Consider the following 14,338-nt stretch of genomic DNA (forward strand, 5'->3'; position numbering starts at 1 on the left):
AGTAAAGCCTATTCTAGTCAATTTGTGCTAAATTATAAGGATTGCACCTTAAAGTCTTCCTTTTTGTCTGCAGTCAGCAGATCTTAGTTGTCAGATATTAAAAGATGAGTTAATATGGTACTTTGTTATCTTTTCTTGTCTTTCCTCCATGTTGTACATGTACATTATAAAGATTCCTGCAATCCCAATATCACCAGCAGAAGAACAACATGGTAAATATTTACATGATGTGCTATTTCCACAGACTTCTAGTGGTCTGAGTTGAGAAGATGTTTGAATTTGGAAATGAGAGGGTAAAGATCTTACGGGATTATTCCAGTCCCTTTGAAGAAATGGGAAGTGCTGATTTAATAGCAGGAGTTGTGTTTTTGGCCATATGGTGAGGCCTGTTTGTAGATTTTTACTCTGAATCCTCATGCTTCAAAGAGTGGAGCTGTATTTCTGGGAAGATTGGTGGCAGCAAAATTTGAAGTAAAGGCTGTGTACATGTACCTGCATTGACCTGCACGTGACACCTCCCTGTTCAAGCTTTGCCCTGGCTCCTACTCTGATTTCATCTCACGGGGAGAGTTAGCATTTCCTGCTTGTTGCCATGAAGTAGCTACCACTTAGAGGGCTCGACTGCTCTCAGCACAGGAAAATCCTCCAAGTCAGAGCTGCTCTTTCTGCATCCAAGGGAAGCCTGCTTGGATTTGTAGGTGATCTGCCCATGGTGTTGGAGAGGAATGTTTGTGAGAGGGAGACAGCAAACATTTACTCCATCATTTTCTTAACCACAATACAAGCTATTAAACATTTTATTGCTGACTGATTCCACATTTTGGACCTCCTTTCCCAAATATGTTGAACAATGTATAATTTGGGAGTGCTGCAGTAAGGTCTCACCAGTAAGATCTCTCTTCTCTTCCCCAGGCTGAGTAACACCAACTCCCTCAGCCTTTCTTCATTAATGAGCAGAAGTCTTGCAGCCTCCTGATGATTTTTGTGGCCCTCTCCTGAACTGGCTCTCAGTCTCTCTTCTACTGGGACCCCAGAGCAGAGTAGAGGGGGACAATCACCTCTCTCTACTGCTGGCCATGCTGCTTTGGATCCAGCCCAGGATGTGAGTGATTTTCTGGGCCATGAGCACACATGGCTGGCCCATGGAGACCAGCATGCCCACATCTTCAGCAGGGCTGCTTTCCAGCCCATCAGACTCCAGCCTGTGTCAACACCAGGGTTTGCCCTGACCCAGGTGCAGCATCTTGCACTTGGCCTTGTTGAACCTCATGAGATTCCTGAAGTTCAGCAGCTTGGTGCTGTCTGCAACATCCACAGATGTGCATGGGCTTCAATACATGTGTCTGCATCCTTGGATTCAGTCTTCCCTTGTACATTCCAGTCAGCAGCTCTAGTGTTTGAATTATACTTCTGCTGTCCATTTCTGTAAAAGTAGATGGAAATGTGGAAGCTTCATCCTCATCCTGCTGATGCACTGTTGTAAGGGAGATGCTGTCCTGTTTACCACGTGTGGCACCAGTTTGGCTCCAGCACCTGAGCATGTGTGACGAACTTTTGAACCTGCAGTATTGCCTGTGGGACTGATAGTGTTCTAAATAAGGGAGCATTTGGGGTTTGCCTGGACATGATGTACTGACATAATTGCAGAACCATTTGGCTTTTAACCACCGATGCAGCTTTTTTTTTTTTTTTTTCTTTTTAATGTACTCTATTTGGCTTAACAGAATAAAAAGATATTAATCTTCAGTCTCTGCTACTCCATCAAGTAAGTTGATGGGCAGATACAAAGCTCCCTTGGAACTTAGTTTGCAGGAATGCCAGTGTTATTTTTAACTGTCTCCAGCAGGAGGCTTTTTGTCTGGAAGGAGTCCAGGGGTGTACATTGTAGCCTCTGTTCAAATTCAGTGCTGTTATAGGGGTGATTTTTGTGCAGGGCATAGGTGGGTACAGCTGTAGCAGTAGCTGACTGCTCACCTCTGCTGTTTGGCTGGAAAATCCAGCACATGTCCCTCGTGTGGGTTGGCCCTGGCTGGATGCCAGGTGCCCACCAAAGCAGCTGTGCCACTCCTCTCCCCGGCAGGACACGGGAGAGAAAATGCAATGAAAGGCTTGTGGATCAAGATAAGGACAGGGAGAGATCACTCAGCAGTCATAGGTAGTTATTTGTCATAGGCAAAACAGGCTCAGCTTGGGGAAATTACTTTTATTTATGGCCAGTCAAATCAAAATGCATACTGTTTTCACAAATCTGTATTGTAAGGTTTTAAAGTAGAGATTTCATTCTTAAATTTATTTGGATTTAAAATAAACTTACTGAAATGTATGCATGAATGTACTGAAATTTACATGCTAGTTTAGAAAGATGTGGTAATTGTCATTGGTCATGTTAAAAAAATAATTTTAGATGCTTCTGCTGTTTATTGTATATGAACAGAGCCTTACAACTGTATTAAAATTGTAGTAAAAGTGAGGGTTGATTTTGACTGCCAGAATTTAGGCATTTAATGGTTTAATATTGCACTATAATAGAGTTACACATACTTGTGTGATAAATCTGTGTAATAAAAAGTAATTACTGCTCAAACACTTAGAATTTTAAAGTTAGATCCTTAACTCACAAGACAATAGAAGCACTACACGGTGAAGGGAGCATGGTCACCTACAAGGTACAGGTTTAATATGAGTCTGAATAAACAATTTCCAAATAATGCCAAAGAGGAGGCTATTTAGAATCTCAATCACAGATCATGGGAAGGACATGCTGGGAATATCAAGAGCTACTTGCATAGCAGTAGCTATTCAAATCACAATTGATATTGCTGTTTTAATTGTACCCACATTAGAGAAGAATTTTTTTTTCCTTTTTTTTTTTTTTTTTGGCCATCCCACAGGTCATAAATGTTGATGGAACAATGAGGAAAACCCTCTTAGAAGACAAGCTTCCACATATATTTGGGTTCACACTGCTGGGGGACTACATCTACTGGACTGACTGGCAGAGAAGAAGCATTGAAAGAGTTCACAAGATAAAGGCCAGCAGAGACATCATTATTGATCAGCTGCCAGATTTAATGGGCCTTAAGGCAACGAGTGTCACCAAGGCATTTGGTAAGCATGGGCAACAGAGCATGGGTCTGTAGGAGTCTTTATATGGCCTTGCTTTCATTAAGCAGCTGTTGATCACTTGTAATGAGAATAACTGTTATCTGATGGGTTTGAAAGGAAAATACATCTATTATTTCTAAAGTTGGGAAAATGCAGTGTTGCAAAAGAAGTTGCTTCCAGTTTTTAGTGACATAAATCTTCCACAGCTTTCACTACACTCTTTGCATTTTTATGAGGATTGTATTGCTCTGTACTACAGGAATCATTATTCTCACAGAAAGGCTCTGTTTCCTGCTGCTCTCTCCTTCCAGAGCAAAGTCCCATGATGTTAGCAGAATGCTTTTCACTGTTGGGTGGTATAGGCACAGTCAGCCACCATTACAACGCTGCCCCAAAGCATGTGGCACTTGATTATTAACTCTTAACATCTCAGTTGTACCTAAAACTTAACAACTAAAACTTGCCCTTAGCAAAGTGTCAGCAGCTGGATCTCCATGTCCTTCCATTGCATCTCTAAAAGGTGGAGCCAGTGTTTGAGGTCCTCTGCTGGCACTGTGCAGCAAGTGTCACAAACCTCCTGGCTTCAGTGCACCACAGATTTTCCAGCTACCTGGAACACCAGAATTTGGGCATAGCAATAAGCAGATTAATTAGTCAGCTGTTAAAATTACTGAGAAGAGTCACAATGGAATAATGGCATTGGTCTGAAATACGTATGCCCTAAAATAGGGAAAATGAAAAGAACCCTGGTTGAGACTGATCTTTTGAGAATTTCTTTTGTGTGTGTGGTAACATTCTTAAAATACCTAAATCCTTGGTTCCATCAGATGGAGAGAGGCACTCATTTATGTGTTGGTCCTTACTTTCCCCTAGACAGTCCATCCCCATCTCATGAAAAAATAAGTGTGAGATTGTGGTGATCTTGTTGGAACTGCTTCTGCTAATGACTCTTCTCAGCTTTAAATTAAACAGGTGGGAAAGGACTGCGATTACCCAGCTCTTTTCTCACCCTTTTGTGTCGCTGAACATTTGTAAAAGCTGGTGGTTTCCAAGAGATACAAAGATGGAGTACTTGGTGAAAAGTAGCTAATTAATTATCTGTCTTCAGTGAACAAATTTAATCTTTGTGGAGACAAGAAAGATCTGTTTGTAGATGGTATTTGTACAATAGAAGGGATAGGTCCAGCTTTGTAATCCTGGGTAGACAGGAAGAATCCACTTGGAGTGCCCTTTTTTTTTATTTTTTAAAAATAAAATTTTTTTATTCCCTGCTGACAACTTATAGTGTTAACTTATTTTGGAATATTATACTGTGTTATTGCTCAACCTCCTGTGCTCCCCTTTCCCTTTTACCTTCACGATGCACTAATATGTGTTTTGTTTTAGTTGTTGGATTTTTTTTTGTTTTTTTTTTTAAGGAACTAATTCAATGCACTAATATCTGTTCTGGTTTGTTGTTTTGTTTATTTATTTTTTCAAAGGAACTAATTCATGCGCAGAGAACAATGGAGGCTGCAGCCATCTGTGTTTCTTTACACCCCAGGAGGCCAGGTGTGCCTGTCCCATTGGCCTTGAGCTGTTGAGTGACATGAAGACTTGCATCATTCCTGAAGCCTTCTTAGTTTTCACAAGCAGAGCAGCAATTCATAGGATTTCCCTTGAAACCAATAATAATGATGTTGCTATTCCTCTTACTGGAGTCAAGGAAGCATCTGCTCTGGATTTTGATGTCTCTGATAACAGAATCTATTGGACTGATGTTAGTTTGAAGGTATTACTGACGTGTGAATTCCTTGACTATAAAGCCACAGAGCAGTTTACTTTGATCTAACAAAGGTCTCTGTTACATGATCTGTCCTGCAGTTGCCAGTGTTGTCGTTGAATTGCATCCAAGGAGACCCTTGGAGATGAAGACACTTGCGTTGCTGAATGCACAGTAGGGTGACAGGCATCTTCCTGCTTCAAATAAAAACCCAGAGCGGTCTCTGCTCGTACCTAATGCCTGAATCTTGGATGCTGGATGTGTTGCATCCATATATGTATCTGCTATAGAAAAGCTGACTTCATGTCAGAGTAGAGTAATTTAAACATTGAGCTCAGCAGCCCCCTGAGTTTTCTATCTTCTTCCAGTTTTGATTTGGAAGACAATAGTATTCAGTATTAACATTTGACAAGTGAACTTTGGATTGTTTGCTGTTAGTCTGTGGCTTCAGCTTGGCACAGAAAAAGCCAGGGAACTTGTCCAGTCTCCTCCACACTGTGTAAAGGGCCCACCTGCCCCCAGTTCTATCTCAATGTGTTCCCCAGAACACATTTCCTGTGATGTTTGGTACACATCCAGGTGCGTGCTAAAGTCAGGGTTGTGCTCTTCATCAGGGTTACTTGGCCAATTGAAGTGAACTAAGTATTTGGTAGAAAATAACAGATTCACTTCACTGCAACTAAATTGTTCTATTTAGACTCTTAATAGGTTTTCCAAGAGCAATCAGAGCTTCCTTGCCAGTGTGCCCAAAGCTCACTTTTGGAGCTTGAGGGCTCGGGCAGTTTCCATAGCCTCTCTGTGAGGACTAATGAGGGCTGTGCTTCAGAGTTAGCAGTGCTGCTTGTGCTGTGGATACTGCTCCTTCAGGAAGAGTGCCAGTGTAATAAACTGCTGCAGTGTAGACACAGTTACTAAATAAATCTCACACAAGCACGTGGAGAGCAGGAGTTATGGACATCTTAACCATTTGTACTGGAAAGCACTCACTTCAGCTGCATCAGAGAGCAGATCTCAGTCTCACTCTGTGCAGGACTGAAAACATTTTACTTGTTTGTTGCCTCCTGAATTTTTCAGCGTACTGTATTTTCATATACATACCAGGTATCTTCCAGCACCTCTGGGTTGTCATTCCCCTTGTCCCCCACATCCAGCTGCTTAGGAGTAGGTATTATAACTTCAGAGCTCACAATGATCTCCCTTTCCTTCGGTGCCTACCACTTCCCTGGTCTCTGCGTGCCTCTGATTATAAGAGGACACATTTTCAAAAACTACACAACGTGATTTCAGGGTCTGACATTTACCTTTAAAAGTGTCAAATGTCTCTGACCCTTACACATCCATGTACCAAATTGTTATAAAATCAATAGCTGAAATATTGGCAGGCACGTAGAGTGTTGATTGAGTTCAGTGTTGATAAGCAAGGGTGGGTATTTGGTCCTGGGGGTGGGTATTTGGTCCTGGAAGTTACTATTTACCTGGGGATTGTTTCTGTGCTGTTAGCAGTGACTTATTGATATGTGTGCAGTCCTTGCTTGTCCTTTGACTCATTTTGTTGAGTGTGCATAACTAAAATGTAGATGGGATCAGTAGATATACTCTGATGTAGATACGCTCCAGGTGACTGATTATGAGAAACAATTTAATTTAGATGCCACTGAGATGTGTTTCTGAGACTTAAAACATTACAGGGAATTAAGTAATTTTTTAAAACCAGCTTCTTGTGTGCAAATAGAAGAGAGAGAGGTGTCAAGGAAGAATCTTCAGCTACATACTGCTTTCTGAAAATCATGTTCTTTTCAGGTGTCTTGGCCATCAGAAACCACTGGCTTTCTGAAAATGCAGGTGTTTTTCTCCTGAGAATGTCTGTATTTTTGGACAACAGAAATTAGTTGTTTAAAAAGTAACAATAACTGGGGTTTTTTTGTACTAATTTCTTTTTGTACACCAAACTTCATGATAATTATTCCTTTTTATTTCGTGGGGGTATCCATAAGCACTGTAATATTTTTACACCATTGTTTTCCAGACCATAAGCCGAGCTTTCATGAATGGGAGCTCTGTTGAACATGTGATTGAGTTTGGGCTAGACTATCCTGAGGGAATGGCTGTGGACTGGATGGGCAAGAACCTCTACTGGGCAGATACTGGAACCAATCGCATCGAAGTCGCCCGCCTGGATGGACAGTATAGGCAGGTCCTTGTGTGGAAGGACCTGGACAACCCAAGGTCTCTGGCTCTTGATCCCACCAAAGGGTAAGGGACTCTGTTGTTTTTCAAAGCTTTGTGTGGGTGTTCTTGTATGTAACAAGTTATTTGGCACAACTGTTTCTTCAGAGTCTTTGAAAAGGCAGTAAACCTTCCACAATCCTATGGGTTACAATGAAAAATTAAAAATTGTCCAAAATACTATTCTGCCTTCGTGTTAGAAAAAGGAGTATTGTCATGCTGCATATAACCACGTGGGTGTTTTGGTGGTTTTTTCAAGTGCTGCAAAGAAATTTAGAAAGGCAAAGCATGCAGCTATACCTGGCTGATGTCCTGTTTTTGTGGCACTTCTCATTGCAGATACATGTACTGGACTGAGTGGGGAGGCAAGCCCAGGATCGTTCGAGCCTACATGGATGGGACAAACAGCATCACTTTGGTGGACAAAGTGGGGCGTGCCAATGACCTCACTATTGATTATGTGGACCAAAGGCTCTACTGGACTGACTTAGACACAAGCATGATTGAGTCATCAAATATGCTGGGTAATCTAATGTTCTATTACACCAGCCAGTACAGAAATATGCACTGGCCATAGTAAAGTAATTGAATAATATGAAATTTGAGTAATATAAGTGATAGTATGTTATGTTACCTCTTGAGCAAATACTACTTAATAAAGAATCCCGTGATGCTGATTTGGAAAATGATGTTTTATTTTAAAAAGAAGAAAAATATTTTTCTGCATGCCAGTCACACCTCATTTTATACCATGGGAATTGTGCTTTAGTTGGTTATCCTTGTTTTTGCAGGACAAGAACGAGAAATCATAGCAGATGATCTACCTCATCCATTTGGGTTAACCCAGTACAGTGACTACATCTACTGGACAGACTGGAATCTTCACAGCATAGAAAGAGCAGACAAGACCAGTGGGAAGAACAGGACCCTTATTCAGGGCCATCTGGATTTTGTGATGGATATATTGGTCTTCCATTCTTCTCGTCAGGATGGCTTGAATGATTGTGTGCAGAATAATGGCCATTGTGGTCACTTGTGCCTTGCCATCCCAAATGGATTTAGGTGTGGCTGTGCTGCTCATTACACCTTGGATCCCAACAGCAGGAACTGTAGTTGTAAGCCTTTTTGTTTGCTATTGTGTTCTTCAGTGCTTGTGGCTCCCAGGTGCTAAAGGAAAGGGGTCCTAAGTGTGTTTCAAAGGTTCTGACTTTAAAAGTGATCTTTGAATATGAGGACAGAGTATGGAATTTTATATCTATTTTTGTGACATGTACAAGGCATGAAGATTTGTATTTCAGGTCTTAGAAATGACAGCGCTGTCAAGTCTGGTCTTTCTTGTTTTACCAGAAGTGCTTTCTAGGTGATTCAGCTGTGTGAGTGAAGCTTTCCCACTCCTTACCTAAGTGTGTAGGTGGTGGAAAAGAAATTGCCAACAAAAAATGTCTTTTTCTCTTACATGCTTGATAAAGTCAGCTAAAATAACACTCAGTAAAGCAGTCTAACTCCGAAGTAGTCTGCTCAACTTGCAGATGCACTTCAAATACATAAAAGTTTGTGTTCTCCCTGCATGTGATATTATAAGCTTGCCAGTGGACTGGTTGTCAAATAGGAACTTAATTTTCCGGTAAAAATGGCACATGAATATAAAATGTGTGCATAGTAGCATATAAGGCAATTTTAACTGAATGAAAGGGTGAATTTTTGAAAGGCAGGTCCTGCAGATTTGACCTGATCTCTTTCTATAACTAAAGAAAGAAACATTTCAACTTTATAGCAAAAATCTCCAGTTATGAGTTATTTAATTTTCATTGTAAATATTAGTTCTCTTTGTGACTTTTTTCTAAATATTCTCTTTCTTCTGTGGAGATATATTTTTGGGAATTGTGCTTTCTCATGCATTCTGTTTTGGCTTCTTTCAGCCCCTGCCAGTTTCCTGCTATTTAGCCAGAAGTCTGCCATCAGCAGGATGATACCTGATGATCAGCAAAGCCCAGATATCATCCTACCTATGCATGGTCTGAGGAATGTCAAGGCTATTGATTATGATCCCTTAGATAAATTGATCTACTGGGTGGATGGACGCCAGAATATTATAAAAAGAGCCAAAGATGATGGCACCCAGGCAAGTGTACATCTTGTACATAGTTTTGTTTCAGTCTTTCTATGTGCTTTTGCTTTATGCTTGACCTTCCTCTTCTATCTGCCACACCAAGGGATCATCACTGTCAACTGCTCTTGTCAGCACTTTCTCATGGATATTCTATTTATATATGAGAATTACTGAACGTTTTTAGCATTGTGGTTTTAGGGGTTTATAAAGCATCAGGCAGGTAAACCATGCTTTCTGTGCAGTCGGTGTTCTTCAGTCAATCATCAGAGTAACGGCTGGAAATCGTTGCCCATGTGTTGTCTTGCAGCCTTTCACTGTAATGAGTACCCCAAACCAAAGTCAGAACCCGGAGAAGCAGCCCCACGACCTCAGCATTGATATCTACAGCCACACCTTGTACTGGACCTGCGAGGCCACGAATTCCGTCAACGTGCACCGGCTGAGCGGCGAGTCCATCGGGATGGTGCTGCGCGGGGAGCACGACAGGCCCAGGGCCATCGTCGTGAACGCGGAGCGCGGGTGAGCCTCGTCCTGCCCCTTGTGCAGGGCGCTCCTGGGCGTCTGCCAGCTCTGGGCCTGCGACTCTTGTCAGCATCTGCCTATTTCTGCAAAGAGAAGTTTTGAGTTTTGCTCAGGGTGTAGCTGACTGCTTATCCAGTTCTGGGTTCTGGAGGTATCCAGCTTTCTCTTCCTGTTCTCTCCTTTGCCTCCATGTGTGAGGCACTCACCCAGGTGGTGACAGCAAACTAAAACCACCTTGTACTGTTCTCTCTGTGGATGCACAGCCCTGCCACCTGATAACAAAACCGAGAGAGTCTGTATCACCTCAGAATCTGGGTTATAATTGTTTAGTCATCATAAAACAAATGTTTCCAGGGGTAAAGAAAGAGCCTCGAATTTGATGCAACTATTCCTGCTAATGTAGTTGTATAGAGCTTAAACACTTGAACCCCTTATATTCTATACATTTTTAACTTAGTTCTGATATAATGTGGGTCTTAAAAACCTCTGGAATGAATTGAAGCAGGTGGGATGCTCTAGAGTGATTTCCCATGGGAGGAAAATATATTGCTTTGTTAGATTCAGCAGACACTCTCTCTGCTTCTGGTAGCTAGTAGCTTCCTTCTTAGATGTCAAAGATGGATGGTGCTTTACTGTTCCCTTGAATAAGTTAGATGCTTAAATCCCAGTTTACAGCTAAATGGCTTACCATGTGCTTGACAGATGTTGAATGACAATATTTCACAAATGTGTGGATACAGTAGTACCCAGAGACTCTGTCTGGAGCATTTATAGGACTGGTGTTTTACACCAGTGTACTCTGCACTGTTCAAAAACTGTTGTGGGGAGAGGGGGATTAGAGGAAAGATTCTAATCTTATTGGGACTAAGTCACTTGGATATAGTTTGTATTTATAAAAGCTTATCTGCTTTCTCCATTAAAATGGGAGTTTGGGTTTGTTGAAAGTTGACTCTCAACTTTTCTGCTCAGGTTTTCAAGTGATTTAACACTAAATCCGTTTCACAATTAAAGGAGAAAAGATCAGGAAGACAGTATGTTAAACACTGTGAGTGTCTGGGAGACCTGAATGAGTGATCTTCAATGGCTTCTGCCATGATTACAGAAATTCCTTCCTCCACCTCTCCCCTGGGTGCATGTTCTGACTGCTGCCTCCCCTCCTTGGGCCATAAGGAAAGGCTGTGGAGCAATGCAGCCCATGCTGTTGGAGACTTTGCCCATGTTACTCACCACTGAAAAAATAGTGGACTTTTCCTTTAAAGAGGTCTCAGTTCATCGTAGGGGTGGACAAACCCTTTTTTCTCTATGCATGAGGAGGACAGAGACTGATTTTGTTTGCAACTGACCCGGCTTAGACAGATATAAAGAATTCATGGAACTAAGATGTCAGGAACATGCCATTCTCAGTTGTTCTTTTGTAATCTTGTCTCAAGTTTGGTAGGAAATTTTACTTCCTGAGAAGGAAAAGTTACCCAGAAGGAGGGGAGGTGGTGGTTAATGTTTTTTTTTTGTCAGAAAGAACTTCTGGACTTTGATTTGTAAGTGGGGACAGCTCTACCCAGGGAGAGTTGCAGAAGGTCTGTGCTGGTCTCTTACAAACCCCAACTCCGTGTAGGAGCAGTGCTGCTGGTGCAGCAGTGCTGAGGCACTTATGGTCAGGAGAGAAATCCTTCTAACTTCAGGCTGAGTGTGTCAGTTAGCAGATGTTTGGTTCTGGATCTTGCTCCTGGGAGCAGTCACGGCAGCCGTGCCTGTGAAACCATTCCCTCTTACAACGTGGGTTACGAGACCCTGCGCGCAGAGGGGAATGGCCTGTCCCTGGAGCCCCAGTTCAGCGGTGCTCTCTCTCTTCTCAGGTACATGTACTTCACCAACATGCAGGAGAGAGCTCCCAAGATTGAGCGTGCAGCCCTGGATGGCACAGAGAGGGAAGTGCTTTTCACAACTGGCTTGATCCGACCGGTAGCACTGGTGGTTGACAACAAACTTGGAAAGCTTTTCTGGGTGGACGCAGATCTGAAGCGCATTGAGAGCTGTGACCTGTCAGGTATGTGCTATGAAGTTAAACATTTGCAGCACAGTGTTAGCATGTACAGGACATCGTTCCCTCTTTGATGCTGAGCCTGGTGACTTTCATCTCCACCGCTGCCAGTTCTGTGTAGGCAGTCACAGACAGCAATTGCTGGTGGGCTCCCATCTTTGATGTAATTAGAATAGTCATGACTGTAATGATTGACACCCTCCAAGACAGCCATTTGACTTTTGATGTGTTCCGAAAGCGTTGTTAGTCATGGCACTCCTAAATAACCTCCTCTGTGCCCCTTTTTTTTCTTAGTGGTTTGAAAAGTTTGCATACTTTTCGATTTTTCTTTCTCTGGAGCTTACAGCTTAGTAAATCAAGGTAGCTTGAAAAAAAAACAAACAGAAGAAAGGGCAATGTTTGGTGGTTTTCTAATCTGGGTGATAAGTCTACTCATCTGAAACAGCATTATTGCAACACAGTGGAGAGATGCCATTGCACTTTTCCCACATTAGTAATATAAAGCATTACTCCATGTACAAAGCAATAGCACCTCATGGATCTTAGAGAGTTCATCACTGACTTTTAAAAGCACTTGATAGTGCTGAAGAAGTGGAGAAATTTGCTCTGGTGAGCAGTATAGAAGAGAGGATGCAATGGCCCTGCTTTCTGTCTCATGACTTGTTCTCTTACCGTCATCCATGTATCAAGAAGTGAAGCCCATAAAGACAGTGCAGAGAGAAGGGAACAAGTGTGAAGGAATAGAAGCTGGGCTGTTGTAGTGATTGGTACATGCCATAGAGGGGTGAATCTCCAATTCTGGGGACTCTTCCTGCCATGTAGTCATATCCTTCCCTTGTGTTGCAGTGAGCAATGAACTAAAACAGCAGAAGGTTGCTCACCTTTTTGCAAGGATAGTTTGCTTTTGAGCAGCTAAAACTGATTTAGACTCTGCCAAGGAGAGGATAAAGACAATGAAGCTGCAGATGGGATGGAAAGGTAGAGCAGCCCATGTCTTTCATCAGTTACCAGGCTGAATAAGGGAGTATTGTCAAACTGCCTGAGCAGCCACAAAATGTTCAGTCCAGGATAGGCATCAGAGGCCCTACAAAAATGTGTAGCAGAAAAGAAGATAAGAGGAAGATGAGACTTTGACCTATGAAACAAACCACATTTGAGAAGAAAAGGTGACAGAGCGGGACACATAACACAAAACGCATCAGAGGTATTGAGAGGGCCTTCTCTAGTGATAAAAGAAATGTGCTAGGAAAGCATTTAAAAGTAAAATGACAAAAGTAAAATGGCAAGGCTTCATGTTATGCAGGTATGCTGGAGTTGTATCCAAGAGAAGATGGAAGAGGCACCAGGTAAAATTATATAGAAACCATATCCAATCACAGCCAAAGAATCGAAGTTATAGGTAATACAAGAGCAGGGAAGCTACAGGATTAAAAGAAAACAATGTCTATGAACTAGAGAGAGATGTATCTGTAGCCAGAAAAGTCTGGTTATATTTCATCCAGTTGAGATCACTGTAATTTGATTCAGTGTGATGGTGATTTTTAAATGAGTTAGCAGCATATTTTTATTTTTACAATGCTTTTCAGTCTTGCATTGCAACTTCAGGAGAAATTTGAGAGCCAAAGTGATGTTGATTTGAATTACTTCTTCTAAATAGTATTTTCTGAGCAAAATACTTTTGAAAAAATATTTTGAGAAAATAGTTTTCTAAGCAAAACAGGCATATGTTAGGAAAAGGTTTTTAGCGTAAACTAAGGCTGCTGAATAAATGGGACCAAAATTGTGCATAGCATCCTTCATGCCAATTAAACTGGTCTAGATATTCTGGTAGTGGCTTTATTATTCCATTGTAGACTTGTAAAGGTGACATGGTTGTGGAGATTCCTGAAGTTTGCGCTGTACCGTGATTAAAACGGTATCCTGCTAAATCAGGGAATAGCCTCAGATGTCCAGTGCTTTACTTTCAGAGGGGGATGAAAGAACTATAAACCCATCTAACAGTTTTCTTTACAGGGTTCTGGAATTTTTAAGTTGGAGTTAGACCAAAAGCTGGTTTTAAATTCCTTTAGCTTAAAACCATTCCCCCTTGTCCTACCACTATCTGCCCATACAAAAAGTCAGTCTCCCTCTTTTTTAGAAGCTCCCTTTAAGCATCATGGAAGGCTCCTTTAAGGTCTACCCAGAGCCTTCTCTTCTCCAGGCTGAACAACCCCAGCTCTTTCAGCCTGTTCTCTTAGGAGAGGTGCTCCAGCCCTCTCATCATCTTCATGACCCTCCTCTGGAGCTGTTCTAACAGCAAAACTAATAGAAGCTGCTCATGCTTAGCTGAGCTCTGCATCATTTATGCAGCAAATTAGTTGAATTCAGTTCTCATTGCACTTTTATTATGTGGATTCTGTAATCTCATTTTGTGTAGATACTAAAAACTTACATTTTTTATATACAAGCAGACATAAGGTCATAGTTCCAAAATTAATTATGAGACCAGAAGCAGCACCAAGTTATGATTTTGTTTTGAATTTTAATTTTTTAAATCAAATATATCCAGTTACACAGGCATACACATACACATATT

General features: G+C 41.6%; 1 protein-coding gene across 2 annotated transcripts in view; it reads left to right on the forward strand.

Annotated features, from left to right (window-relative positions):
- LRP5 (LDL receptor related protein 5) overlaps window positions 1-14,338 on the forward strand; it is a 126,706-nt gene that overhangs the window by 97,082 nt on the left and 15,286 nt on the right. For both annotated transcript variants that reach the window (XM_059849193.1, XM_059849194.1), the window contains exons 8-15: window positions 2,892-3,108; window positions 4,587-4,876; window positions 6,894-7,120; window positions 7,433-7,617; window positions 7,885-8,208; window positions 9,013-9,215; window positions 9,511-9,722; window positions 11,579-11,769. In XM_059849193.1, coding sequence (XP_059705176.1) covers window positions 2,892-3,108; window positions 4,587-4,876; window positions 6,894-7,120; window positions 7,433-7,617; window positions 7,885-8,208; window positions 9,013-9,215; window positions 9,511-9,722; window positions 11,579-11,769 — 1,849 coding nt within the window. The remainder of the gene's footprint in view (window positions 1-2,891; window positions 3,109-4,586; window positions 4,877-6,893; window positions 7,121-7,432; window positions 7,618-7,884; window positions 8,209-9,012; window positions 9,216-9,510; window positions 9,723-11,578; window positions 11,770-14,338) is intronic.

Source organism: Haemorhous mexicanus, chromosome 6 (genome assembly GCF_027477595.1).
Source record: "Haemorhous mexicanus isolate bHaeMex1 chromosome 6, bHaeMex1.pri, whole genome shotgun sequence".
NCBI lineage: Eukaryota > Metazoa > Chordata > Aves > Passeriformes > Fringillidae > Haemorhous > Haemorhous mexicanus.